Here is a 27,085-nt window from a genome sequence, read left to right on the forward strand (position 1 = left end):
ATTTATTACCACCAAACCAGCAATGCAAGAAATGCTAAAGGGTCTACTGTAAAAAAAAAAAAAAAAGAAAGAAAGAAACAGGAAGCGAAGAAGTAACACAGGGGTAAAGAATAGGAATGGCGACAAATAAGTACCTATCAATAATAACTTTAAATGTAAATGGATTAAATGCCCCAATCAAAAGACATAGGGTAACAGATTGGATAAGAAAACACGACCCATATATCTGCTGTCTACAAGAAACCCACCTCAGAAAAAAAGACGCACACAGACTGAGGGTGAAGGGATGGAAAAAGGTTTTCCAGGCAAATGGAACTGAAAAAAAAGCTGGGGTAGCAATACTTATTTCTGACAAATTAGATCTCAAACTGAAGGACATAACAAGAGATAAGGAAGGCCATTTCATAATACTAAAGGGAGCAATCCAACAAGAAGAAATAACTCTGGTAAACATATATGCACCCAATACAGGAGCACCCAAATACATAAAAAAACTCCTGGAGGATATTAAGGGAGACATTGACAGCAATACAATCATAGTAGGAGACTTTAATACCCCACTATCACCATTGGACAAATCCTCTAAACAAAACATCAGCAAAGAAACATCAATCCTAAATGACTCACTAGACCAGATGGAATTAATTGACATCTTCAGAACATTTCACCCCAAAGCCACAGAATATACATTCTTCTCAAGCGCACATGGGTCATTTTCAAAGATAGACCATATGTTGGGACATAGGCAAAGTCTCTTCAAATTCAAGAAGATAGAAATCATATCAAGCATCTTCTCAGACCACAGTGGCATAAAACTGGAAATCAACTACAATAAAAACAACCCAAAGAAATCAAACACATGGAGACTAAACAGCATGCTATTAAACCATGACTGGGTTACCAGAGAGATCAAAGAAGAAATAAAAAACATCATGACAACAAATGACAATGAAAACACTACAATCCAAAATCTATGGGACACAGCGAAAGCAGTCTTGAGAGGGAAGTTCATAGCTCTACAAGCCTACTGCAAAAAACAAGAAACAGGGGTAATAAATTACCTAACCCAACAACTCAAAGAGTTAGAAAAAGAGCAACAAGAAAAGCCCAGTGTAAGCAGAAGGAAGGAAATAATAAAGATCAGAGCACAGATAAACGACATAGAGACCAAAGAAACAATACAAAAGATCAACAAAACCAAGAGCTGGTTCTTTGAAAGGATAAACAAGATTGATGAACCTCTAGCCAGGCTCACCAAGAAGCAAAGGGAGAGGACCCAAATAAACAAGATCAGAAATGAAAGAGGTGAAATAACAACAGATCCCGCCGAAATACAAAGGATTGTTAAAAAATACTATGAACAACTCTATTCCAACAAACTGGACAACCTGGAGGAAATGGACATATTCCTAGAAAAATATAACCTTCCAAAACTCAATCAGGAAGAATCTAAACAGCTCAACATGCCAGTAACTATGGAAGAAATTGAAGCAGTCATCAAAGAGCTTCCGGCAAACAAAAGCCCGGGGCCAGACGGCTTCACAGGAGAGTTCTACCAAACATTCAAGGAAGAACTAAAACCTATCCTCCTCAGACTATTCCAAAAAATTCAAGAGGAAGGAACACTTCCCAGCTCCTTCTATGAAGCCAGCATCACCCTAATACAAAAACCAGATAAAGACAACACAATGAAGGAGAATTACAGGCCAATATCCCTCATGAATGTAGATGCCAAAATCCTCAATAAAATTCTAGCAAATAGGATCCAGCAGTACATCAGAAAGATCATACACCATGACCAAGTAGGATTTATCCCAGGAATGCAAGGATGGTTCAATATCCGCAAATCAATAAATGTGATACATCACATAAACAAATTGAGAGATAAAAATCACATAGTCATATCAATTGATGCAGAAAAAGCATTTGACAAAATCCAACACCCTTTCTTGATAAAAACTCTCAACAAGGTGGGAATAGAAGGATCATACCTCAACATCATAAAAGCTATATATGATAAACCCACAGCTAACATCATACTCAATGGGCAAAAACTAAAACCATTTCCCCTAAGAACAGGAACAAGACAGGGATGCCCACTCTCACCACTCCTGTTTGACATAGTACTGGAAGTATTAGCCACTGCAATTAGACAAGAAGAAGAAATAAAAGGCATCCAAATTGGAAAAGAAGAAGTAAAGCTGTCCTTATTTGCAGATGACATGATATTGTACATAAAAAACCCGAAAGACTCCATCAAAAAACTAACAGACTTAATAAATGAATTCGGCAATGTAGCAGGATACAAAATTAACACCAAGAAATCTATGGCATTTCTATACACCAACAATGAACTTACAGAAAGAGAGACTAAAAAAGCAATCCCATTTTCCATCGCACCAAAAAAATTAAGATACTTAGGAATAAACCTAACCAAGGAGGTAAAAGACCTATATGCGGAAAACTACAGGACACTGAAAAAAGAGATAGAGGAAGATGTAAACAGATGGAAGAACATACCATGTTCATGGATTGGTAGAATCAACATCATTAAAATGTCCATACTACCCAAAGCAATCTATAGATTCAATGCACTCCCCATTAAAATACCAATGGCGTATTTCACAGACCTAGAAAGAACTCTCCAAAAATTCATCTGGAATAAAAAAAGACCCCGAATAGCCACAGCAATCCTGAGAAAGAAGAATAAAGTAGGAGGGATCTCAATACCAGATTTCAAGCTGTATTACAAAGCCACTGTCATCAAAACAGCCTGGTACTGGCACAAGAACAGACATATAGATCAATGGAACAGAATAGAGAATCCAGATATCGACCCAAACCAATATGCGCATTTAATATTTGACAAAGGAGGCATGAGCATACAATGGAGTCAAGATAGTCTCTTTAATAAATGGTGCTGGGAAAATTGGACAGATACATGCAAAAAAATGAAACTAGATCACCAACTTACACCATACACAAAAATAAACTCAAAATGGGTACAGGACTTAAATATAAGACGGGAAACCATAAAAATACTAGAGGAATCCACAGGCAGCAAAATCTCAGACATATGCCAAAAGAACTTTTTCAGTGATACTGCCCCTAGGGTAATGGAAGCCAAACAGAAAATAAACAAATGGGACTACATCAAAATAAAAAGCTTTTGCACAGCAAAAGAAACCATCAACAAAACAACAAGAAACCCCACTGTATGGGAGAACATATTTGCAAATGGTATCACTGATAAAGGTTTAATTTCCAACATCTACAGGCAGCTTATACAACTTAATAAAAGGAAGATAAATGATCCAATAAAAAAATGGGCAACGGACCTAAATAGAAGCTTTTCGAAAGAAGACAGAAGGAAGGCCAAGAGACACATGAAAACATGCTCAAAGTCACTAATTATCCGAGAGATGCAAATCAAAACGACAATGCGATACCATCTCACACCTGTCAGAATGGCTATCATCAACAAATCAACAAACGACAAGTGTTGGCGAGGATGCGGAGAAAAAGGAACCCTCGTGCACTGCTGGTGGGAATGCAGACTGGTGCAGCCACTGTGGAGAACAGTATGGAGTTTCCTCAAAAAACTGAAAATGGAACTCCCATTTGACCCAGTAATCCCACTCATAGGAATATATCCTAAGAAACCAGAAACACCAATCAGAAAGGATATATGCACCCCTATGTTCATAGCAGCACAATTTACAATAGCTAAGATTTGGAAACAGCCTAAATGCCCATCAGCAGATGACTGGATCAGAAAACTATGGTACATCTACACAATGGAATACTATGCTGCCGTAAAAAAGAAGGAATTACTACCATTTGTAGGCACTTGGATGGAATTAGAGAACATTATGCTAAGTGAAATAAGCCAGTCAATGAAAGAAAAATACCACATGATCCCACTCATTTGGGGATAATGAAAAACATTATAAACTGATGAACAAAAAGATAGTTACAGAGGCAGTAAAGCATCAAACAGACTGTCAAATTACAGTGGTAAGGTTAGGGAGAGGTGGGGGAAATAAGAGATCAACTGAAGGACTTATATGCATGTATATAAGAGTAACCAACGGATGCAAAACATTGGGGGGTGAGGGCATATATGGGAGTGGGGTGGGGGTCGGGGGCAATGATAAGATATGTACACATATAATACCTTAATAAAAATTTGAAAAAAAAAAAAAAAAAAAAAAAGAAACAAAAAAAATAAAAAAATAAAAAAATAAAACATCAACTTCAATGGGAAAAAAAAAAAAAAAAAAAAAAAAAAAAAAAAAAAAAACAGCGAACCTAAAAATCAAGTGAATTAAAAACCTGAGGAGCAGAATAATCTGGTGAATATAATAGAATCAGGGGCATAGAAAGGGAGTGGACTGATAATTCTCAGGGGGAAAGGGGTATGGGGGGTTCATGAAGAGAATGGACAAAAATCATACACCTATGGATGAGGACAGTGGGGGGGAGGTAAGGGCAGAAGGTGGGGTGGGAAAGGGGTAGAGGGGAGCTATGGGGGGAAAAAGGAGAAATAATTGTAATAATCTGAATAAAGATTTATTTAAAAAAAAAAAAAAAGAAAGGACTTTTTCAGATAACTTGAGACTAGTAACAGTCCATGGAGTCCCACTTGGCCCAGGGAAAAACTCTGGATGTGGGGACACTCCAGCTGCTGAATTCTCTGCTCATTGCAGGCTGCTCCAGCTGACCTCCCACCCACCTCTGCCTTCTTCACTTAACCCTCCAACCCTTGGGGATACAAATTAAGTTGCCCAATGGACTCCTTCCTACTTTCCTCTAGTACAGTGGTCGGCAAACTCATTAGTCAACAGAATGGCAAACCGCGGCTCATGAGCCGCAGTTTGCCGACCAGTGCTCTAGTAGAATTACAGGGGGTCTTTGGGTTTCTGCAGCTCGGCAAGCACCCAGTCAGGAAATGGGACATCAGTCTTCTTTCCTGCAGACAGCCCCACTTTTTATGAGCTGTTCTCTTACCGCTCACTTGGCAGTTAGAAAGAAGCATCATGAGCCCTACCCAGTTTTGCTCAGTGAATAGAACGTCAGTCTGCGGATAAAAGGGTCCGGAGTTCGATTCCAGTCAAAGGCATGTGCCTCAGGTTGCAGGCTCTTCCCAGGCCTGAACCCTGGTCAGGGCTCATGCAGGAGGCAACCAATTGATGTGTTTCTCTCACATTGATGTTTCTCTCTGTCTTTCCCTCTCGCTTCCTCTCTCCCTAAAATTCAATGGAAAAATATCCTGGGGTGAGGATTAAGGAAAAAAAAGAAGAAGAAGAAGAAGAAGCATGAAACAATACAGAGCTCCCTACAAACTCCCTTCAAATAAATTCTTTCTCTAATTTGACCCTTTGCATTTGGCCTTACACAGATGTTGTGTGAGAGCCACTAGCCAATTCAGCCCCATATTAATAAGTCTTGTAGAGACTGGCTCTTCTCTTTGGAACAGTTGGGCACTTAAAACCATGTTCTCTAGCTCTGAGGCCTCAGCCAAAACTCAGACATAATAAGAAAAATTCTATTTAACAGCCTGTTATAGGTTTGTGAATCTATGTGTCATAGTTCAATTTCTCCCAGAAGCAGACCCTGAGGCAAAGATTTGACTGCAAGTAATTTATTTTGGACATAATTCCAAAAAATAACAACAGGGAGTGGAGAAACGATTTGGGGCAGGAAAGGCAGCCATGAAGAGCTTGCTATCAAGAAAGTTTCCACTGTGGGTAACTAAAGAGCGGTGCCACTGGGAAACTCTCAAAGCCTATGCAGAACACACATCCCAGGGGAATCTGGGAATCCAAAGTATTTAAATACTTTTAATTGATTTTTGAGGTAAAGGAAGAGAAACATCCATGTGAGAGAGGAACATCTAATGGCTGCCCTTGCATATCCCCAACCAGGGATTGAGCCCCAAACCCAGGCATGTGCCATGACCTGGAATCGAATCAGTGACCTCTCAGTGCACAGGACAATGCCCAACCAACTGAACTACATCAGCCCGGGTGGATCTGGGGTATTTATACACCAACTCTTGGCAGTCTTTGAGTGAGGGATGCTCCTGAGGGCCTTACTTCCTCAGCACTTCTGGCATAGCTCTGATGACCAGAGAAAGCCGTCAGGCAAAGAAATGTTGGTCTTGATCATTGCAAATCAAACCAGTGTGCTCCAAAGTGGTAAGAATGAGGGAAATGAGCAGAAAACCAGCAGAATTTACTGCAGTGGGGAAGGGGGGGCAGGGAGGGGGAGGAGGAGGTGGGACATATGAGAGATTAGGAGGCACTCTTCATTCATTCTAGATCTTTACCATGTGACATGTTGCTAACTAGAATAGATTTGTCAAAATTGATCTTATCAACTTATCAGACCCAACCATAGTTATCCCACATAGTTCAAAATCCATTCTTTGCTTTATCTCCAATATATAAACAAACTAGAGGCCTGGTGCATGAAATTCATGCATGGGGTGGGGGGTTGTCCCTCAGCCCAGCCTGCACCCTCTCCAATATGGGATCCATCTCACAATCCAGGACTGCTGGCTCCCAACTGCTTGCCTGCCTGCCAGCCTGATCACGCCCTAAACACCCCCCTGACAGCCTGATTGACACCTAACTGCTCCCCTGCTGGCCCAATTGCCCTTAACTGTCCTCCCCTGCCAGCCTGGTCGCCCCTAACTGTCCTCCCCTGCAGGCCTGGTTGCTCCCAACTGCCCTCCCCTGCAGGCCTGGTTGCCCCCAACTGCCCTCCTCTGGTAGCCTGGTCACCCCTAACTGCCTTCCCCTGCAGGCCTGGTCACCCCCAACTGCCCTCCCTTGCCGACCTGGTCCCTCCCAATTACCCTCCCCTGCTGGCCTGATCGCCCACAACTGCCCTCCCCTGCCGGCCATCTTGTGGTGGCCATCTTGTGTCCACATGGGGATGGCCATCTTTGACCACATGGGGGCAGCCATCTTTGGTGTTGGAGTGATGGTCAATTTGCATATTACCTCTTTATTATATAGGACTAGAGGCCCGATGCACAAAGATTCATGCAAGAATAGGCCTTCCTTCCCCTGGCTGCCAGCACTGGTTTCCCTCCGGCATCCAGGACCTGGGCCTTCATTCTGGCCACCGCCTCCCGCCTTCGCCCTGGGGCCAGGCACCGCCTCCCGCCTTTGCCCCAGGGTTGGGTGCCACCTCCCACCTTTGCTCCAGCCTGGAGCCACCTTTCCCCCTTTGTTCCGGCCAGAGCCGCCTTCCGCCTCTTGCCTTGTCACATCAATTTGCATATTCCTTCCTTATTGGCTGTGGGCACTGCCATCTTTGTCATGGAGTTACGGTCAATTTTCATATTCTGTCTTTATTAGATAGGATAATTGAATCTGTTTATCTATCACATCCAATTTTCTGCAAACTCCAAAATGAAGAGAAATAGCCCCTGCTTTGTCAAACCTAAATAGTTGTGGCTCTATCTTTTGACTTCTTTTGAGAAATGTTAATTTTTATTTATTTATTTTAAATTATTTATTTATTATATTTTAACATGTATTTTTATTGTTGACAGTATTATAGATGTCTCCCATGTCCTCCACCTTTTGACCACCACCACCCAGCCTTTGCCCCACTAATATGTATCTACCTGCAAGCTACAAGTAGTTACATTACCTACAGTTTAGTGGATTAAAAAATAGTTTCTATCTTCTCTTAAGATGAGGATTTTATTGTGACTTCTTAATTCTGTTAAAGTGTATTAGGAATCTGACCTGACATAAGAAACCAGGTACTAAATATATTCTAGGACAGTGGTCGGCAAATCATTAGTCAACAGAGCCAAATATCAACAGTACAACGATTGAAATTTCTTTTGAGAGCCAAATTTTTTAAACTTAAACTTCTTCTAATGCCACTTCTTCAAAATAGACTCGCTCAGGCCGTGGTATTTTGTGGAAGAGCCACACTCAAGGGGCCAAAGAGCCGCATGTGGCTCGCGAGCCTCAGTTTGCCGACCACTGTTCTAGGACCAAACTACTAAGGAAATTACTTGTTGACTTGGTCCTATTTATTAGGAGAAAAAAAAACACAGAAAACACCTTGAAGTCCCAAGCAATACATAATTGTCTTATTGGCTTCAAACATAGATAATTCTGTCTCTCACCCTCCTCTGTAGACCTGGGGTCTACCCCACACCTCTCCCACCCTTACTCCCTGACTGGCTGATGAACTCTGCTAGAGCAGATGGAGTATGTTTCCTTTCATCATTAATGTTGGGATTGACCATGTGACTTGTAGCCAAAGGATATGTGTCTACCACAGTGCTTGACACATAATAAACATTTACATATGCAAATAAAAGTAATTTTGAGAGAAAAATCTAAATTCAGTACCTATACTGCTAAGTAGTTTTGATTTATGTGCCATTCATCTGTCTGTTTGCTCTCTGATGATTCCTTCCTTCCTCTGTTCTGTTTCACTGGTGGGACTGGCCTTTGCAAATGCTATTTCCCAGTCTTCTCTGTCAGTTATTTCCAGGTATATTCAGCCACTAAGAGGCACTGGCACTAAAAAGAGGAAGAAGCCAGGGTGATTCTCTCCCTTTTTCTTCTTGGAAGGGTGGGATACATCTCTAGCAGTGGCTGCTTCTCTTCCATGGTCCCAGCTCCCACCAAATAGACCTTCTTCCAAAGCTGCCCGTGAATCCCACCTTCCTAGCTAAAGAGTTTTACACTCCTAGTAAGGCCCACATTTCTAGGTTTCAGTAAGGACACATCCTTCTTTTATTTCTCCTTTCCCCAGGGGTGCAGCAGCTGCCTGCAGTTACTAATCTCTGGGTTTCCTCATTTTTTCCTATTTTAACTTTTCTAATCCCTGGACATTATTTCCTGTGTTAAATTCCTTCTAGTGGTTTCATTTTCCTGGCCAGACCCTGATGGATAATCTATTCAGGAGTCTTGTACAAAATTATGGTTAATCTCCTAAAGGAGATATGTTTTCCTCCTCAATTCTTCTTTGAGAGCATTCCTGAGACATTCTCTTCCCTATGGCTTTTTGTCTTTTCCTGTGGTAATGGCATTTTGTGCTACTTGAGATAAGATTATATCCAGAATATTATTAGCAATCAAAAAGCCAAGTTTGCTCAATCTTGTAAAGCTGTCACCTGTTCTCAAATTAATCTATAATTTGATGCAATTCTTATCAAAATCCTAACTGGTTTTTTTTTATGGAAATTGACAACTAATTTTAAAATTTACATGAAAATGCAAAGGACCAAGAATGATCAATACCCTCATGAAGAAAAACAAGATGTGAAGACCTTTTCCATCAGATATTAAGACATTAAAAAGTTATGGTAATAGAGAAAGTGTGGTAAGTGTGGTAGTGCTCCAAGGATAAACAAATCGACCAATGAAATGGAATGAATCAATATTCTGGAAGAGTCCAGAAACATACCCATACACATGTGGACTAGATTTTTTTCAAAGTGACATGACAGGTGGGAAAGGATAGTCACTTCAAATTTAAAAAAAAAAAATCCCGCCAAAACCGGTTTGGCTCAGTGGATAGAGCGTCAGCCTGCGGACTGAAAGGTCCCAGGTTCGATTCCGGTCAAGGGCATGTAACTTGGTTGCGGGCACATCCCCAGTAGGAGGTGTGCAAGAGGCAGCTGATCGATGTTTCTCTCTCATCGATGTTTCTGACTATCTATCCCTCTTCCTTCCTGTCTGTAAAAAATCAATAAAATATATATTTAAAAAAAAAATCCCAAGGTAATTAGATGGTGATATGGTAAAAAAAAAAATTTTTTTTTAATCTTTATTTCATACCATGTTTTTTCTAAACCCTGGTTCCTAAGAAAAATATTGGTTTTCCTCCATCATCCTGGTTTGATAAAATTCCTGAGAAAAGATCCTCCCCAAAGCCGTTTTCCTCCCGGTACCTGGAGAGCTAAATGTGAAGGCAAAGTAATAAAAAGGTTATTAAATAATAATAAAAAAGAAAGGTAAGTCTGAATATAGGAAATGGCTGTGGGCCAACTGACAATAATGAAAAGACTTTTCTTGATGAGTAATTAACTCAGGGTAAGTTCAGTCTGAGAAGCCACAGATGACGTTAACATTTTAAACCCTGTGTTTTTCAAGGCAACAAGGGAAATCCCATTAGAAAACTGGAATGCAGATGCTCCTGGAAGGTGACAATTTCAAAGCCCTACTGGCAATCAGTGCATTTAAAAGAGCAGTTGGGCCCAGTCAGTGTGGCTCAGTGGTTGAGCATCAACCCATGAACCAGGAGGTCAAGGTTCCATTCTCAGTCAGGGCACGTGCCAGGGTTGCAGGCTCCATCCCCGGGAGGGGACGTACAGGAGGCAGCCAATCAGTGATTATCTCTCATCATTGATGTTTCTATCTCTCTCTCTCCCTCTCTTCCTCTCTCTGAAATCAATAAAAACATATTTGAAAAAAGAGAGCGGTTGGAACCGTTATGTAATTTCAACAGTAGAGGAAGAACTTCTCCCAGATCAGTACCCAAGGAAGGGCCTTAATGCAACACCTTCATTTTCTGAACACACTGCTTTCAGAGATTTTTAAACAGATTCTTTCATGCCAGGAACATTTTTTTGTATGTTTTAAAGTAATATCAGATTGTGGAAAAATGCAAAAATAGTGTTAAAATTTTTCATACACTTTTCCCAAATGTTATCATGTTGTCCTGCTCGCCTTAGTATTCTTTCTTTCCCTTTCCCTAACTCTACCTTTATATTTTTTCTAAAACTTTTTAGAATCAGTTGTACATGTGACACCCTTTTATCTCTAGATAGCTGAAAACGTATTTTCTAAAAACAAGGACATTTTCTTACATAATCACAGTACAAGTCTCAAGATCAGATAATTAACACTGATACAACATTTATTATGTAATCTACAGGTCTTATTCAAATTTTTCCAATTATTCCACTAATATCCTTTTTAAGATTTTTCTTTTAAATATTCTGTTGCTGTGATCTTGGTGAAATAATTCTCAGCCTTTTTAGGAAGATATAGCCATGCACACAGCACATGCAAAATAATGTAAGCCTCATTGATTTTCAGGAAAAGGACACTGAAACCTCCTTTTAGCTGTGCATGCAGACATCTCTTTTCCCAGGAAGAGACCCCAAATGAAGGCTCACTCTATTCCCCGAAGCCTGTGTTATCGAAGAAGTTTCTGAATTGTTTCTCTTTTGTGCAGGGCATTTGCCTGCTGCTTTCCTGATTCCTCATTAGACTGAGAGAACTGAAATAAAAAATATCCTGGAAGCTGTTTTTGCTTTCCTCTCACACATTACAAAAAAGTAATTTCCTATTTCAATTTTAAATCAAGAGAAGATGCACATGGCTTGTGGGATGTATGTGTTCCTTCAAGCAGGTTATTCCATTCCCAGCCCCTGAGACTATGGCTCTGCTGTAAAGGAGTAATGAGGCCAAAGGATAAGAACCTAAATAAATGCCCATCTGAAAGGGGACTAAAGAAATTCTAGTGTATACAATTAGTGTAATACTGTGCAACCATTCAAATGAAGATGCAACTGTATATGGTCCCCAAGTAAATCCAGCCTAACAACAGAAAGTGGTTAAGTCATTTTGACTCTGCAGAGGGGAACAGGGAATTTTGGGGAATTAGAGGTGGAGGAGAAACATTTATAGTAAACCCTTTTGTAGCATCTGATTTTTTCATTTTTACCATATGTATATGTAATGTGTTGGGAGAATAGTAGATAGATGATAGATGATAGATAGATAGATTGATAGATAGATAGATAGATAGATAGATAGATAGATAGAATGAATCATGGGTAAGTAGATTTAAGACCAAAACTTTGAAAAAACAGCAGGTTCCATATTCTCCAGCTGCGCCCTTTGTTTTTATTTATTTATTTTGCACCTTTTGTTTTTAAAGCCATCACTCCTTTTTCCATTTTCACCACGGTTTAGTCCTCTCTTGTTAGCAGGAGTCTTATCCTTCCTTCCTTGGGTAGTGGAGACACAAAACAGACTTAGTCATTCATAGACAAACTCTGAACAGAACCGCACACCATACACAGCCTCCAACACACTTTTTTAGACTTGGAAGTGCAGCGGGGGGCGGGGGGGGAATGAGGAGCAATCTTGGGCAATCTAAGTGGGACCTCGCCTTTCCCGGGTCCCAGATTGGCATCACTTCTCCTCACCCTTCCATTCCTTCATGTGGCTTTCTCCCCACCCCCGCTCCAGACCCAGAGCATCCAGGCGACTGGGCTGGCGCAAATTGCCGCCCACTTGTGCCACCGCCCACGGGGCTGCCTCGTGACGTCATGCCTGAGCGAGGGGGCGCCGCCTCCTAGGTGCCCGCCCCTCCCGGCCCTGCAACCGGACTTGCCCTTTAAAAGAGCGGGGGCCTGCGCCACACCGCGGGCACCACAGACACACGACTGCTTTCTGAAGCATTTTCATCTCTTCTTCGGCCCGCATCTCGCTCCACTGGACCAGCTGCCCATCTTCGCCGCGCAGATTCCTGCGAGCCGGGCCATGCAGCCGGTTGTGCTTCTTGGCCTCCTGGGAGCCACGATGGTGGCCGGTGAGTGGGCGCGGCGGGCTCTTCAGCACCGCGGACAGCGCCAGACTCTTGTCTTCCCCGTGGCCCGGCATCTTAGCTGGACGGTACTGGGAGAGAAAGAGGGTTCAGTGGAAGGTTTCTCCCTCTTGCTTCAGGTTCTTAATTTCTCCTCTTCTCTGGGTGATTCCCTTCAACCCCCAGCTCCACCGTCTGACTTGAAAAAAGCCAGAGGGCTTCCTAGCCCAACCAGAGGAATCTCAGTCTCTTCATATCTGGGTTTCCCTTCGATAGGGAGAAAAGGTGCCCGTGCCTCCAAGGAACGCTGTGCTCAGTTCTGAATTGTCAGGCCCTCTCTACCAGCCTAGAGAGTCGCTGTTATGGTCTTATGCTATATCTGATTTAAGTATTTGTTTGCCTTTTTTAAAACTAGATAACCAAGGAGTGACAGGAATTCAAGTAATATGATATAGTTGGCACCTGCATATTTCCCTTTGTAATTATTATTATTATATAAACATAATGAGATAAAAGTCTCATATGTATATAAGATATCATATCTTTTATTATCATGTTCATATATAATATATGTGTATGTGTGTTCATGTATATATGTGCACAGGGTTAATGTAATATTTTTCTGTATTTTGTATTTCCGTTGCTGGAGAAAGGTAATTTCACACTCAAGTTAATATATTTTTAAGTTATGAATGGAAACTTCAGCAGATATTTTTATTTTTGTATTCCAGAAAAGCAATAGAATAGAAAATAACTACAAAAATATCCTTAGGAGTAATAAAAAAAATTGTTTTAGTCAATTTGGGAGGATAAACTTTTTCTATTTTTTTAAAATTGAGGTATAATTGACATATAACAGGATGAAATATTTGAGTGTCTCTCTCTTTTTTTTAAATCTTCACCTGAGAATATTTTTCCAATGATTTTTAGAGAGAGAGGAAGGGAGAGAGGAGGGGAAGATACAGAGAGAGAGAAACATTGATGTAAGAGAGACAGATAACTGGCTGTCTTCCATAGGCACCCTGACCTGGGCCAGGGATCCAGACTGCAACTGAGGTACATGCCCTTGACCAGGAATCGAACCTGCGACCCTTAGGTCCTCAGGCCAATGCTCTAACCACTGAGCAAACAGGCTAGAGTGACAGTTTCTCTTGATGTGTGTAAAAATGTGAGATTAATCTTTCAAACTAGCTCTGGAGATTTTTAAAAACTGTGTGTGTGTGTGTGTGTGTGTGTGTGTGTGTGTGTGTGTGTGTTTGTGAGTGTGTGTGTATTGAAGTAAAGTCATTAGGAGTATTGAGACCATTGAGAAGTAAATAGATCACCAGATTAAACTGGAGGTTTTCTTTGGCTGTTTTAATGACCTCATAGAAAAATTTTTTATCTGAAATTGAGATTCTAACTAGAATTGAGGTATTGCCATTCATGAATATGAAGCTTTTATTGACAACAATTACAGGATCCAAAATGTAAAGAGACAAAAGGAAAGCCAGTGGTCATTTATTTTATTGCAAGCTACATACATTTAGAATTTTCTAAAATGCTCTCATTCTTACAAATTGCCTGTAAATGTTCTCAATTTAATTAAAGAAATCCAAATGAATAATTTAGAATCTTTCTGGTCAAAAATATCTTCAGAAAGGAATTGCTTAAGAGGCCAAAGCTGTGCTATACATTGTACTGTGCATCACAATAACAGTGACATTTGTGAAGCTATTTAACAACACTGGTAAAATACTAAGAGCTCTCTTATGTATGAGAATATTTTAAGAAGGGTTCATATTTTAATATGAGCTAAATGGAGACATTATATTTAAAAATTTATATTAGCTATAATTCACCCACCCTTTAAAGTACATAACTTAGTGATATTTAGTATATTCACAGATTGTATAACCACTATCAAATTTCAGAACACTTTCATTACCCAGAAAGAAACCCAATATCCATTAACAGCTATTTTCCAATCCCACCTCCCCCAATACCTGGAAATGAAATGTGATAACCTTCAAGCAGAATTTGTTATTTAGCAAAATCTCAGGGCTGGGAAGAAACCTCAGGAAACCATATGGCTGATTTTCTACCCTTCAGAGCTTCTGGAGGGAGAGCTACACGTTTTTACAGAAGCTACTGTGCACTCTACAAATTAACATGAGAGAAGTGGCAGTATTATAACCATATTATGCCAGGTTAGATGGTTTCTGCATTCAAAGGGCCTGCTTAACTTGTTATTGTATAGCTTTATATTCAACCTGAGATCAAACCTTGATACTCTTATGAGATATTAATACTTTGGGTGTTATGCTCAGATTTATCATACAATATTATTTGACATTTTTTCTACCATTTACTACTTTATTTTAACATAATCACTGGCTTTTCTTTTATGCCTCCTGAATCTTTATGCAAAAACAAGGAAGGTAACTACTTTAGGGAAATCAAGATGTTTTGATTATTACTTTGTTGTCACGGATTCTGTTGGAAGAAATACAATCGCATTTATATGTCTCACCAAGATGCGCAATGTACTTTCACAAGGAGACCCTAGTTCCTTTCCATCAAAAAGATTTCTGAAGAGCTTCAATCAGAGAAACAATACTGGTTTGTAATAATAAACAGGAGCTGAAAATTGTTTAGAGCAACAAAAGAAAAATGTTTCTCTCCCCCCAAATCTGATTACTGTTAATACTTCAGCAATATCAGAAGTTATTAAAAACATCTACTTTACATTTGTCAGGGGGAAAAAGAGGGAAGGATAAGCAAGAAGCTACAATACCAAAGAAATATAATAAAGCTAGATTTTTAAAGGCACCTTCTAGTTTATGAGAGGAGGAATTATCTCAGTTATTTTTTTCCAGAGGATTTTACAGATTTCAGGTGGAAAGAGTAAGTGCCAAAGTGGGAATATTCCCAAATAGCACTGATGAGTGGGGGCAGAGTTATGGCTTAGCATAGTGGAGCCTGGGTACCAAAGGTGCATCACCTGGATCTTGTCTGAACTACATTTCAGGAAGAATATGGGGTCTTCATACCTTGTTAGCCACTTCTTAAACATTTCACAAATGATTTCAATATGCTAGATATCTTTGGGCCTCTTGAAATTATTGAAGTAGATTCCAGGCCATACTTTGAAGAGGAAAATTCAGTAAGGTGAGTAAGTGGAATAGTGTTGTATTTCTAGGTTGAGCCCTATGATATGTAGTTGATTGGATGGAAGTGGTTAAAGAGGCTTGGGGAGAAAACACTTAGGAGGTAAAGGTCAGGTTGCTGGTTATAAATAACTGCATTTGAGTAGCTTACATCTCTGATGTCTGAGAGTTTTGCTGTAGCTCTTCTCTTATTTTAGGGACCTAGAAGAACTTTCTGCACTGAGCTTCTCCTCCAGGAAGTGCCAGGAGAACTGAGGAGATGAGCCTATGTGTACATAAATGCTTTGAGCTTGTCCAATGGAAAAGGCTTAGATAACACACAGTCAAAGTGAAACATAAAAGTATCAAAACAGCTTTGAAAGAAAAAAAGAAGGCACTGGAAAATTAAAATCACCTGAAGCATTTCCCAAGAAGACAAACATACTTCAATCTGGTTTAAAATAAGCAGAATCTCATGAAATTTAATTTAAATGAATTAAAAATTATCCTTTTAAACTGCCTTCATATAGTTGTTAAACTAAAATATCCTCATAAGTAGTTATTAAACACTTACTTGCATATTATGTTATGGACGTGATGCTCTATTAGTTAGAATTAGATAGGTCCATGGTCTTTGCATGGCTGCAGACAATGGGGATTATATACAGCATGGACTGATACAGATGAATAAGCAAGCCTGTTCAGCCAGAGAGCTTCTGGCAGCTAAAAATGAGGTAATTGATTATGTGAGATAGTCACAACCATGTTTTTGTAAAGGAAGTGAGTTTTGGGGAGGATATTTTTTGGAGGGACAAGAATAGGTATAGGAAAGCACAAATCTTTACCCTTTTGAATGGGCAGAATAGGGGAGGAGGGCAACCTGGTTTCATCTAAACTCGGTTTATTTTAAACTTTTTATTGAAGTATAATGGGCAGATAGAAAACTGCACAGATCATAAGTATAAAGCTTAATGAATTTTTAATGCATTGAGGACACCTATGTCATCAGCACTGAGATCAAGAAACAGAACATTACCAGTACCCCCAAATCTCCCCTTGTCTGTGGTCTGAATTTGATTTATACTGGGTATAAGATAGCATTCATTTCCAAATCATGTTTAAGACATTGCTAGGGAACACAGCTCTGTGAGTGTGTGTGTGTGTGTGTGTGTGTGTGTGTGTGTGTGTGTGTGTGCGCGCGCGCGCGCGCGCGCGCCCGCGCGCGCTCACAGTTACTAGCCAATCATACCCAACTATCTCTGTTCAGCTCTAATTTTGCCCCTGTCTCCAAGTATTGCATGTGTGAGGTGGGGGATAATTTCGTGTTTGGATACACACCACTTTCAAAATTAACTCAAGTCATTTTCCATTCTTTTTCTCTTTCAAAGTTGTCAGTTCTATGCCAGTGGACAACAGGAAATATAATGAAGAAATGGTAAGTTGAAATATAAGTCCAGAATCTAGACTTATTACTAGACTGTAGATTCTCCCACTTCTTATTACACCAAACCAAACAAAACAAACAAACAAACAAAAAAAACACAGCATAGTCTTACAAAACCAGGTTTTCATCCCTGAGGGAATGAGGGCAAAGGATGTCCCTCCTGCCCTGGGCTCGCACTTCCTTCCTGGATGTTTTAGTGCCTCTGAGGATAACTTTCTCATCCCACTGTTTTCCTCCCAACTTGTTCAGAAATGGGTATTTATTTCTCTTCTCAGAGTGATCTTGGCCCAATGCCATCTTGCATTGCTCTTTGGAGAGGCCTAGGAGGTTTTATTAGTCCTATAAATCTGTATTCCTACCCCAAGGATTCTGCATCAGTACAGCTCACAGAGCCCAGCCTTTCTGGGCATCAGCTCTGGGTTGAGTAGTCTGTCATCCCATAGGTACCAGCTTTTGCCAACCTGCTTTTGGGTTTCCCCCAGGTGACTCGCTGCATCATCGAGGTTCTCTCAAATGCCCTGTCGAAGTCCAATGCTCCACCCATCACCCCTGAGTGCCGACAAGCCCTGAAGAAGAGTAAGTTTCCTGCACTACCAGGGTAGCTTTGTCCCTCAAGTGATCCTTGTTCCTGCTCCCTCTAGTTCACCTTCCACTTTACCTCCAAATGAACCAGGGACATATTGCAGTGGGGGGAGTACAGACTAGACTGGTATCAGGGGAAGCAGAAGATATGGCTTCTAGGCTCTATTCTGCCACTTGATAGCTATGTGACCTTGAGAGCACTGCATCCTTTGCCCCTTTGGGCTTATTCATCAAAGTAAAATGAGGGGGTTGAACTCAGTGATTGTCTTTGAGATGTCTATCAGTTCTTCAATTCCTTGGTTCCAGAGTTTGGATTTTCATTTGGGTGCAAGAAGATGTGGGGAGTGCTTGTTTGTGATTGGAGGAGGGGGGATTGAGTGTTCTGGGAGTGTTGGAAGATGGAAGAATAGAAGGATATTTTAAGAGTATTCTCCTCTTTGCCTTCTACTCTTGACAGTGATGATCTTCCAAGTTAGAAGCTGGGAAAGGTGACTTGGAAACTTGTGTCCTGTTTACATGACAGATTGGTTAAGCCATTTTAACGCAGAGATTATTCGAAGGGAGGTACTACCAAATGGTACCAGGTATTCTGGGCCTGAGAAATGGAAAGGGTGAGGGTAGAAGCAGAGCATCCAATGAGTCAGAGCAATAATCTTCTGAATCTAGATGGGATGTTTTCTCTACACAAATCAGCTTCTGTTGAAAACAAAACCGGAACAGTGATGCAAGCAGTATCAATTGGGAGTTGACGTTAAGCGATCAATTTTATAAAACTATGCAGTCTTTCTTATGAATGAAGTCAAACTGATTTAAACAAGTCCAAAAACACGGTTCCCTTCAGCACCTCTTTATGCTTTTAAATTTTTAGTCAGGCTGGGAACAGTGGACTTTTCTTTTTCTTTTCACCTTCAAAATTTCTCATTAGCACTTAAATGCATAGCCCATGGACACAGACGATAGTGCAGTGAAGGCCAGGGATGGGGCAGGAGCTAGGCAGAGGGGGGCAAAGGGGAAGAATGGGGGACATCTGTAATACCCTCAAAAATAAAAATAAAAATTTTAAAATTTCTCATTGCAATATAATACTCTCCTGCTATTGCTGCACATGAACCCTCAAGCAAAAAATGGTAAAAACAAATATTAGCAATTGACCAAAAGAATTGCCTAGGGGACTCAATCCACCATTGGGAGTTTCAGGGTAACCATAGTAGGTGTATGAACCTCTTCCACTGGGTTGATCGGGTCATCCTTGCAACATTATAGAGATGGAACGGGCAAGTTCCCCTTTTTACTTGAAAGAGTGAGCTTTACGCCTTGGTTTTACAGATGGACAGTAACTGTGCTGCCAATCACAGCCCTCCTCTGATCTCACCTGTGGGAGCTTAAAGCTAAATTTAGGAGGAAGTGCTAAGCTTCAGGCACAAGCTGCTATAGGCAGCACATGTTTAACTGGGGAAAATTAAAATACTCTGTTCCTGACCAGCAGGCAGCAGGAAGGGGCCACACAGTCTCTGCCCCAGGAAGCTGAGATCCTGTCTGATCATGGCATTATTTCAGCTGACTCTCAGAATGACAGTGGTAAATGGCCAAAGCCTCCCTGTTTACCTGAGCCTACCTGGCCAGCCCCACCAGCCTCAACGCTGCACATACCACCACTGGCTCTTAAAAGGCAAAGGGACTGGTGAGGCGCCAGCCCTCAGGTGTCTGGGTATGAAAGGTCAGAGACATTTCAACTGTCTCATAAAACATGAGAATGTTATCAAGGCAGGCTGGGCATTAAGCAGGGGGATACAGACCTTCCACTGTTTCTTGGACATTTTTGCAAAACAGACCAATTCTTTTCTATTTTGCAAATGTCAGTTCAACATGACTCATCAGAGCCATGAAAATGAAAATATAATGTGAACCACAAATATAATTTCAAATTTTCTAGTAGCCACATTAAAAAGATAAAAAGACAAGTGAAATCAATTTAAATAATATACTTAATTTTATCTAATATATTTTATTTACTACATAATTTGTATACATTCAATATATTTATGATATATAGTATCCAAAACATTCAAAATATAGTCATTTCAACGTATAATCAATATGAAAAATTAAGATGTTTTACAATTTTTATATGAAGTTTTCAAAATCCGGTGGTTACCTTACACTTACAGCACATCTTCATTTTGGACCAGTCACATTTCAAGTGCTAAATAGCCAGAGAGCTGGTGGGCCGTACAATGGACAGCTCAGATGTAGACCCAGAGCTGTGAGTGGCGTTGGCTGCAGGCATTCTATCTGAATTCAGTGATAGAAGTTGAAATCCAAACCTCCCAGCTAACAAGTTAGACAGTGTTAACTGCATATCTCCTTTCATGGGATGTCCTTGAGGTAAGGAGGATTTAGTACAGGAGCTGTCGACATTTGAAAAAGATGGGAGAGAACAGCATTCAGTTAAAATATTGGGATATATCATCTACTGTTGACTCTGGAAAGTACAAAGAAAACTCAGTCTACTGATCTTCATCCTCAACATTTGAGAGCACGTTGGGCAGATGGGACTTGAGTGAAGGAAGAAATGGCCTTTCCACTGCTGTGTAGTATTCTTAGTAAAGAAATATACACCCTTCTTCTCACCAAAACTGTTATATTGTCATTACTGCTAGGTTTAATTTACATAGTTGATTGGGTAATAAAAGTCTGATAAACTAAAAATTAAAAATTTTCCATTTTCCTTTGAATCCTGATATTTTTTATTTTGGCAATTTAACTTTATTTAGCTGGATTCTAGGTGGAGCCATTAATACAATGGTAATTTTTCAATCCTTACTTAGAGCAAAGATGGAAAGAATAGTCCCAAATCACACTTCTCTTAGTCTCAAGGTCTTAGTCTGCAAAAAGATGAATTAGACAAATTCTAAGGTTTCTTCTGGTTCTAAATTCTAGTATTTCATAAATCTATACTTGGATTTCAGTTTGATCATTAATAGGACCAATGAGAGATGCTGGTTGGGTGTTATGAAAACATAAAAATAGAGAATTTATTATTAGATTGAAACAGCCAAGGAGTTTCCGTACCATTTGCTTTTAAAAGGAATCTAAGTATTTCTTTATTAACTTAAACATTTTTCAAGTGATGTTCAGCATCCTTAGGATTTGTAGTGGTCACTGAGATTGGTGCTTGTTGAACCACAAGCAATTCTGAAGTTACACTTACTCTTTTAAATTTTTCATTACAGGTGGAAAAGAGGTTAAAGATGAAGAGAAAAGTGAAAATGAAAAAACAAGGTTCGAAGTGAGATTGTTAAGAGACCAAGCTGACGCCTCAGAAGCCCACAGGCCCTCCAGTAGGGAGGACACAGGAGACCCGGAGGGGACGGACATCCAAGGCCTGTCAGTGGCCAACACAGAGGGAGATGGGCACAGCCGAGAGGGAGCAGGCGAGCCCCAAGGGAGCCTCCATCCCTCTGAGAATCAAGTCTCCAAAGAAGCGAAGACATACCATTCTAAGAAGAGCGAGGGAGAGGACGGCGAGGAAGAGGAAGGAGAGAAACACCCAAAAAGGGAGCATGGGGAAGGTGGCAGTGAAGAGAAACACCTGGAAGAGCCAGGCGAGACACAAAATGCCCTTCTTGACAAAAGAAACCAGGCTACAGCTAAGAAAAAAGAGGAGATAATGTCTAGATACAATCCACACTCGGCCAGGCTCCCCGAGGAGAAGACACACAGCAGGGAGAGGAGTAGCCAAGAGAGTAGAGAAGAGACAAGGAACCGGGAGAAACACTCCCATGAGTCTAAAAGTCAATCTGGGAGCCAGGAAGAATCTGAGGAAAGTGAGGAAGATGCCAGCCATGAGTTGAACAAACGACACTGGAGGCCAAGACATCACCATGGGCGGAGCAGGCCTGACAGATCCTCTCAAGAAAGGAATCTTCCCTCTGAGGAAAGGGGACAACCCCATGCAGAATCTGAAGAGCCCAACGTGGGCATGGCCAGCTTAGGGGACAAGAGGGACCGTTATTCAACCCACTACCGGGCTTCAGAGGAAGAACCCGAATATGGGGAAGACGTGAGGAGTTACGCAGGGGTCCCGGCTCCTGAGAACCTGGCGGGGGGGCGATATGGGGGCAGAGGAAATGAGAAGTACGGGGCTCCAAGGCCTCCCAGTGATGAGAGCCAGGAAGAGGACAGGCGAATTCACCCCAACGCAGAGCTTGACAACATGGCATATGGATATGGTGAAGAAAGTGAAGAGGAGAGGGGCCCTGAGTGGGGATACCACCACAGAGCCAGGGTTGGGGAGCCTGGGGCCTATGCCAGTCCAGACAAAGCAGAGAAACGATTCTTGGGTGAAGGACACTACCGTGTTCAAGAAAACCAGATGGACAAGACAAGGAGGCACCCGCAGGGCGAGTGGAAAGAGCAGGACAGAAATGACCTCAACTATGGTGAGGAAAATGGTGAGGAAGGGGCCCAGGGGAAGTGGCAGCAGCAGGAGGACCTGCAAGGCACCAAGGAGAACAGGGAGGAAGCCCGGCTTCCAGGCAAACAGTATGCTCCCTATCACACCACTGAGAAGAGGAGGAGGTTAGGGGAGCTGCTGAACCCTTACTACGCCCCTTCCCAGGTGAAGAGCAGCCACTTTGAGAGAAAAGACGACATAGACGACAATCTTCTTGAGGGTGAAGATGAAAATGGCCTGACCTTGAATGAGAAGAATTTCTTCCCAGAATACAGCTATGACTGGTGGGAGAGAAAGCCCTTTGAGGAAGATGTGAACTGGGGATATGAGAAGAGAAACCTGGTCCCCAAACTGGATCTGAAAAGGCAGTACGACCGTGTGGCCGAACTGGACCAGCTCCTGCACTTCAGGAAGAAGTCGGCTGAATTTCCAGATTTCTATGACCCTGAGGAGCTGCTGAGCCCACACCACGCAGCAGAAGGTGAAAAGGACAGGGCTGGCCCCGGAGTTCTGACCAAGGAAGAGGTACAGTGTGGGGATTTTGTTTAAAATGAACTTAAGATGGTTAATGTTAATATGCTCAAGACTACCTGATATTAATGGGGAGAAACTGGTGGGAATTAATCACCATGATAATGCACCCATAGTTAATGGAGACAACTTCTGTTTGATGCCCCCCCCCGCCCCCCTGCCGATATCTTGCCACTGTCAGCATCCCTGCCCACCTGCTGCTCAACCTTGACCGCATACTGCAATCCCCTGGAGAGCTTGCAGAATTACTGATGTCTGGGACTCACCCCCAGAGATTCTGTTTGGTACTGGGTGCTGCCTGGGCATCGGACTTTTTTAAAGTTCCCAGATGGTTTCAGTATTCAGCCAAGGTTGATAATCAACCACTGCTTTGGTGTCTTCCCTTCCTTATTTGGTATTGCATCACTATTTCCCAAGGAAGAACAGATGATAGAGATATTAGTTATTGTGGTCTTTCCTTGCCAGCACATGGCCAGTAATAATCAGAAATTTACACCTGGGAAAGGTAACATGATCAGAGCTGTCCCCTTTTCCTCATATTGATCACATACAGTAGGTGATTCTCAAACCTGACTGTGCATCCGCATCTGGAATTCAGTAAGTCCCAGGTGGAGTCCAAGAATCTGCATTTCTGACGAGTTCCTCAGTGACACCGCTGATGCTGCTGACTGGGGGCTACACTTTAAGAACCACTGATGTAGGGTGTCTCATTAACCCCAACATATCAAAAATTCCCCTTTCTGTTCATGGTGCCTTAAACTACAATGAAATAAATTGATCTGGGAACTTATGCTTCTATTTTTCTGTGTTTTTTTTTTTTTTTTAGGAAAAAGAACTTGAAAATTTGGCTGCAATGGATTTGGAACTACAGAAAATAGCTGAGAAGTTCGGTGGTAATCAAAGGGGCTGAGGGTTCTTGGAGCCAAAGGCCATTTTAAGAAGCAGCCTTCACATTATCTATTTCCCACCACTTCACCAGAAGACACCATTTATCTAGCCAAAGGCAGAAAATAGAATTTACTATTCATTAAGTGCTTGAAGCAATTGGGAATGTCTTTAATTTTTGCCAGAATGCTATTGAAAATAAAAATAGCATGACTTGTAGCATATTCTCCCACAAAATCAACATATTAACATGCTTGTGACAATGACTGTGCTACCATCCTTGAAAATATATGTTTGTATCAGTTTAAAATAATAAAAGATTCATCTGAAACCAAAAGTTTCATGTTCTCAGCTTCCTTTGGGCTAATACAGAGAAGTGTGATTTCCAAATCCATTCTTTAAAGTGAATGCTAAAGATAGTACTAGCACTAGGATTTATTGGTCTTAGATTTAGAATAGGAAAAAAATGCAAAACTTTCAAGGATGTAAAGAGAGATCAGGAAAAGACATTTGCTCCTGGAGGCTGGAGAAAGATTAAATAGGCTTGAAGAACATGTTTGGAAAAAAAAATGAGCTAAGACATTACTTTAAAAATCCTATAATCTGGAGAGCTCTGGGAATATCCGGCCAATGGTCAGTTTTCAGGGCTGAGGAGAAAGCCTGGATAATGGGAAGAACCCTGGATTGGGAATCACATCTGGTCTAGAAAGATCTCTGGACCATCAGGGCCTGATTTCTACTCTGCAAGGAAGGGATGGGGAACCTTTTTTTCTGCCAAGGGCCATTTGGATATTTAGAACATTATTCGCAGGCCATACAAAATTATCAACTTTAAAATTATCAACTTAGCCTGCTATATTTGGTCAAACATTTAATAACCTACTCCTAAGCTTTGGCAGGGCAGGAGGTTAGTGGTTGAGCATTCACCCATGAACCAGGTCACAGTTCGATTCCCAGGTTGCAGTCTTGATCCCCATAGCGGGTATGCGGGAGGCAACTGATCGATGATTCTCTCTCATCACTGATATTTCTATCTCTCTCTCCCTCTCCCATTCCTCTCTTTGAAATCAATAAAAACATATTTTAAAAAAACAGAAGTCAAGGATTGCCCAGGGCCACCAACTTCTTTTAATTACAATAATATATGTTTAAGGTGAAAACATCAAGTTAATGACAAGAACACTCTGGCTGCTGGGTTGAGATAAGGCAGTGGGGAAGTGAGGGTAGAGATGCAGAAGCCAGTAAGGAGGCCACTGCAATAATCCTGGTGGGTCATCGTGATGGCTGGGACCAGGGTGATGGCCCTGACCTATTTTAGAGAGACATGACAGGTAGGGCTGATCGATTTGGTGTGGCAGAGAGAAAGGGGCGTCACAGATGATGCCAAGGTTTTAGGCTTGAAGGACAGTGGGGAAGACTGCAGGAGGGACTGTCTTGGGAGGGGAGGTATGAGCAGTTCAGGTTGGGGTATGTTGTTTTATATGTGACCAGACACCAAGTGGAAGTGTTGAGTTGGGTATATGGGCCTGGAGCTCAAGGGAAGGTCTGTGCTAAAGACATACTGTGGGAGTCATCATCATAGAGATGGTATTTAAAGCCTTAAAACTGGGCAAGATCACCTTCTTTTCTATAAATGAGCCAAAGACGGCCTCTGTGCATTAGCCCCATAGGTTGGCTATTTCTTCACTGTAGGCTGAAAACTATTAGTTCAAAAGCCTGCCAGGGCCAGGCACAAATTTTACACATCCATTTATTTTAAACAACATCCAAATGAGCAAACGTTTAGACATTTAGGACCCACCTGCCTACCTCTGTCAAAGTACACCTGGCAACTGCTGGCCATTGATATGCTATGGCTTTTTTTTTTTTTTTTTTTTTTTTGCCCCTCATAGCTCTTTGCTTGACACAAAAGGCACCTCTCGGATTCCCCTCTCCCTGGCAGTTCTCTCATCCCGCTTCCCATCTGAGAAGCAACTCCAAGGTATAGCTTCTGGGCAGATTTCTGCTGTGAAGGACATCTCCCTTCCACCTTCAAAACCTGTCAGGTGTCACCCATTACATTACACAATAAAATATGTGGGTGCTACTGCCACCTCATGGGCATATCTTTTTCTTTCATCATCTCCCAAATCCCTCCATCTAGGGAGTGAGTGTAGACAAAAGTAGACAAAAAGTGAAGAGGTGCAATTGGTGAGCCAACTGGTGCAATGTTTTTCTAAACATTCATCTCAGAGGTGATGAGGAACCAGCTGTGGAGATGGAGGAAGAAAGGCCAGAAAGGCCGGAGGCAAACCAGGAGAGTGCTGTCCTAGAAGCCACAGGAGGAAAACTGTAGCAAGGAGAGAGGTCAACCATGTCAGATGCTGCCAGCAGGTTTGGGGGGCCCAGAAGGATCACTTAAATCCATGGTCAGCACACTTCCTTTTCTTTTTAAAAAATATATTTTTATTGATTTCAGAGAGGAAGGGAGAGAAACATTGATGAGAATCATTTATAGGCTGCTCCCTGCACACCTACTGTGGACTGAGCCTGAAACCCAGACATGTGTCCCTGACCAGGAATCCAACCATGACCTCCTGATTCATGGGTTGGCAATCACTGAGCCACACTGGCTAGGCAGCACACTTTTTCTTAAAGAGCCAGATAGCATACTTTAGGCTTCAAGGGTCATATGGTCTCTGTCACAACTGTTCGTCTCTGCCACAGAAAAGCAGCCAGGAACCATATATATACAAATTAGCATGGCTGTGTTCTACTAAAACTTAATTTATAGGCACTGCAATTTGAATGCCATGTAGTTTTTGCAAGTCACAGGACTAGTCTTCTTTTGCTTTCCCCCTCAACCATTTAAAAATGGAAAAATCATTTTTAGCTTGCAGGCCATACCGGCAATGAGCAAGATTGGACTCGTGGGCTATATTTTACTAAGCCTAATTTAAATCAATCACATTTTTTTTTTTTTTTTTTTTGCCTCCTCTCTTCCTTGAGTCACCAAGTTTACTAGTAACAAGTTTTCAAACCACCAATCATCAGTCCTCAAAGTAAACTATATTGAGAGGAAAATAACTTTCAAAGGTTGGGGTTAACTTGTTGCTAATGCAGGTCAGTCCACAAGTCAACCCCAGGGGCAGCTTGGTGGGCACACAGGTAGTGCAGAACAGACTGAATGGATAGAATAGAACTTGGGAATGGGCTGAGTCACACGGAAGAGATAGTTCTAACAGTCACCAGAAGAGATAGTTCTAACAGTCACCAGTGGAGACCAGCCACTACTGAATGAGTCTATGCCCCGTTCCCCTTAACCAAACTTAACTGGTTGTATGTGGGTAACACCTGCAAGTACTGTTTGCAAAGACAAGTTTAGTGAGGTGCCACTTAGGGCATATTTTCTTACAGACCATGTGTCACAATCAGCCAAAAGCCAGTGAATGCAGTGTCACAGGCGGCATCATTAACGTCAGGCCAACAGATCTT

The 27,085-nt window shown here is 41.5% G+C and overlaps 1 protein-coding gene across 1 annotated transcript; it reads left to right on the plus strand.

The window, feature by feature from the left end:
* The first annotated feature begins 12,254 nt into the window (after nt 1-12,254).
* On the plus strand, nt 12,255-23,948 carry CHGB (chromogranin B). The gene is made up of 5 exons (XM_080686430.1): nt 12,255-12,591; nt 17,102-17,148; nt 17,640-17,733; nt 20,973-22,720; nt 23,553-23,948. Exons 1-5 carry the CDS (start codon nt 12,543-12,545, stop codon nt 23,634-23,636), a joined length of 2,022 nt encoding a protein of 673 aa, XP_080542556.1. The 5' UTR covers nt 12,255-12,542; the 3' UTR covers nt 23,637-23,948.
* The last annotated feature ends 3,137 nt before the right edge of the window (nt 23,949-27,085 follow it).

Source organism: Plecotus auritus (assembly GCF_963455305.1).
Source record: "Plecotus auritus genome assembly, chromosome: 8".
Lineage (NCBI taxonomy): Eukaryota > Metazoa > Chordata > Mammalia > Chiroptera > Vespertilionidae > Plecotus > Plecotus auritus.

Excerpts from the sequence above, each read along its gene's own strand:
- CHGB (XM_080686430.1), top strand. The coding sequence starts at position 12,543 with ATGCAGCCGGTTGTGCTTCTTGGCCTCCTGGGAGCCACGATGGTGGCC. Across the intron at positions 17,149-17,639 it reads GGAAATATAATGAAGAAATG|GTGACTCGCTGCATCATCGA; the intron begins GTAAGTTGAAAT and ends GGTTTCCCCCAG. Across the intron at positions 22,721-23,552 it reads GAGTTCTGACCAAGGAAGAG|GAAAAAGAACTTGAAAATTT; the intron begins GTACAGTGTGGG and ends TTTTTTTTTTAG.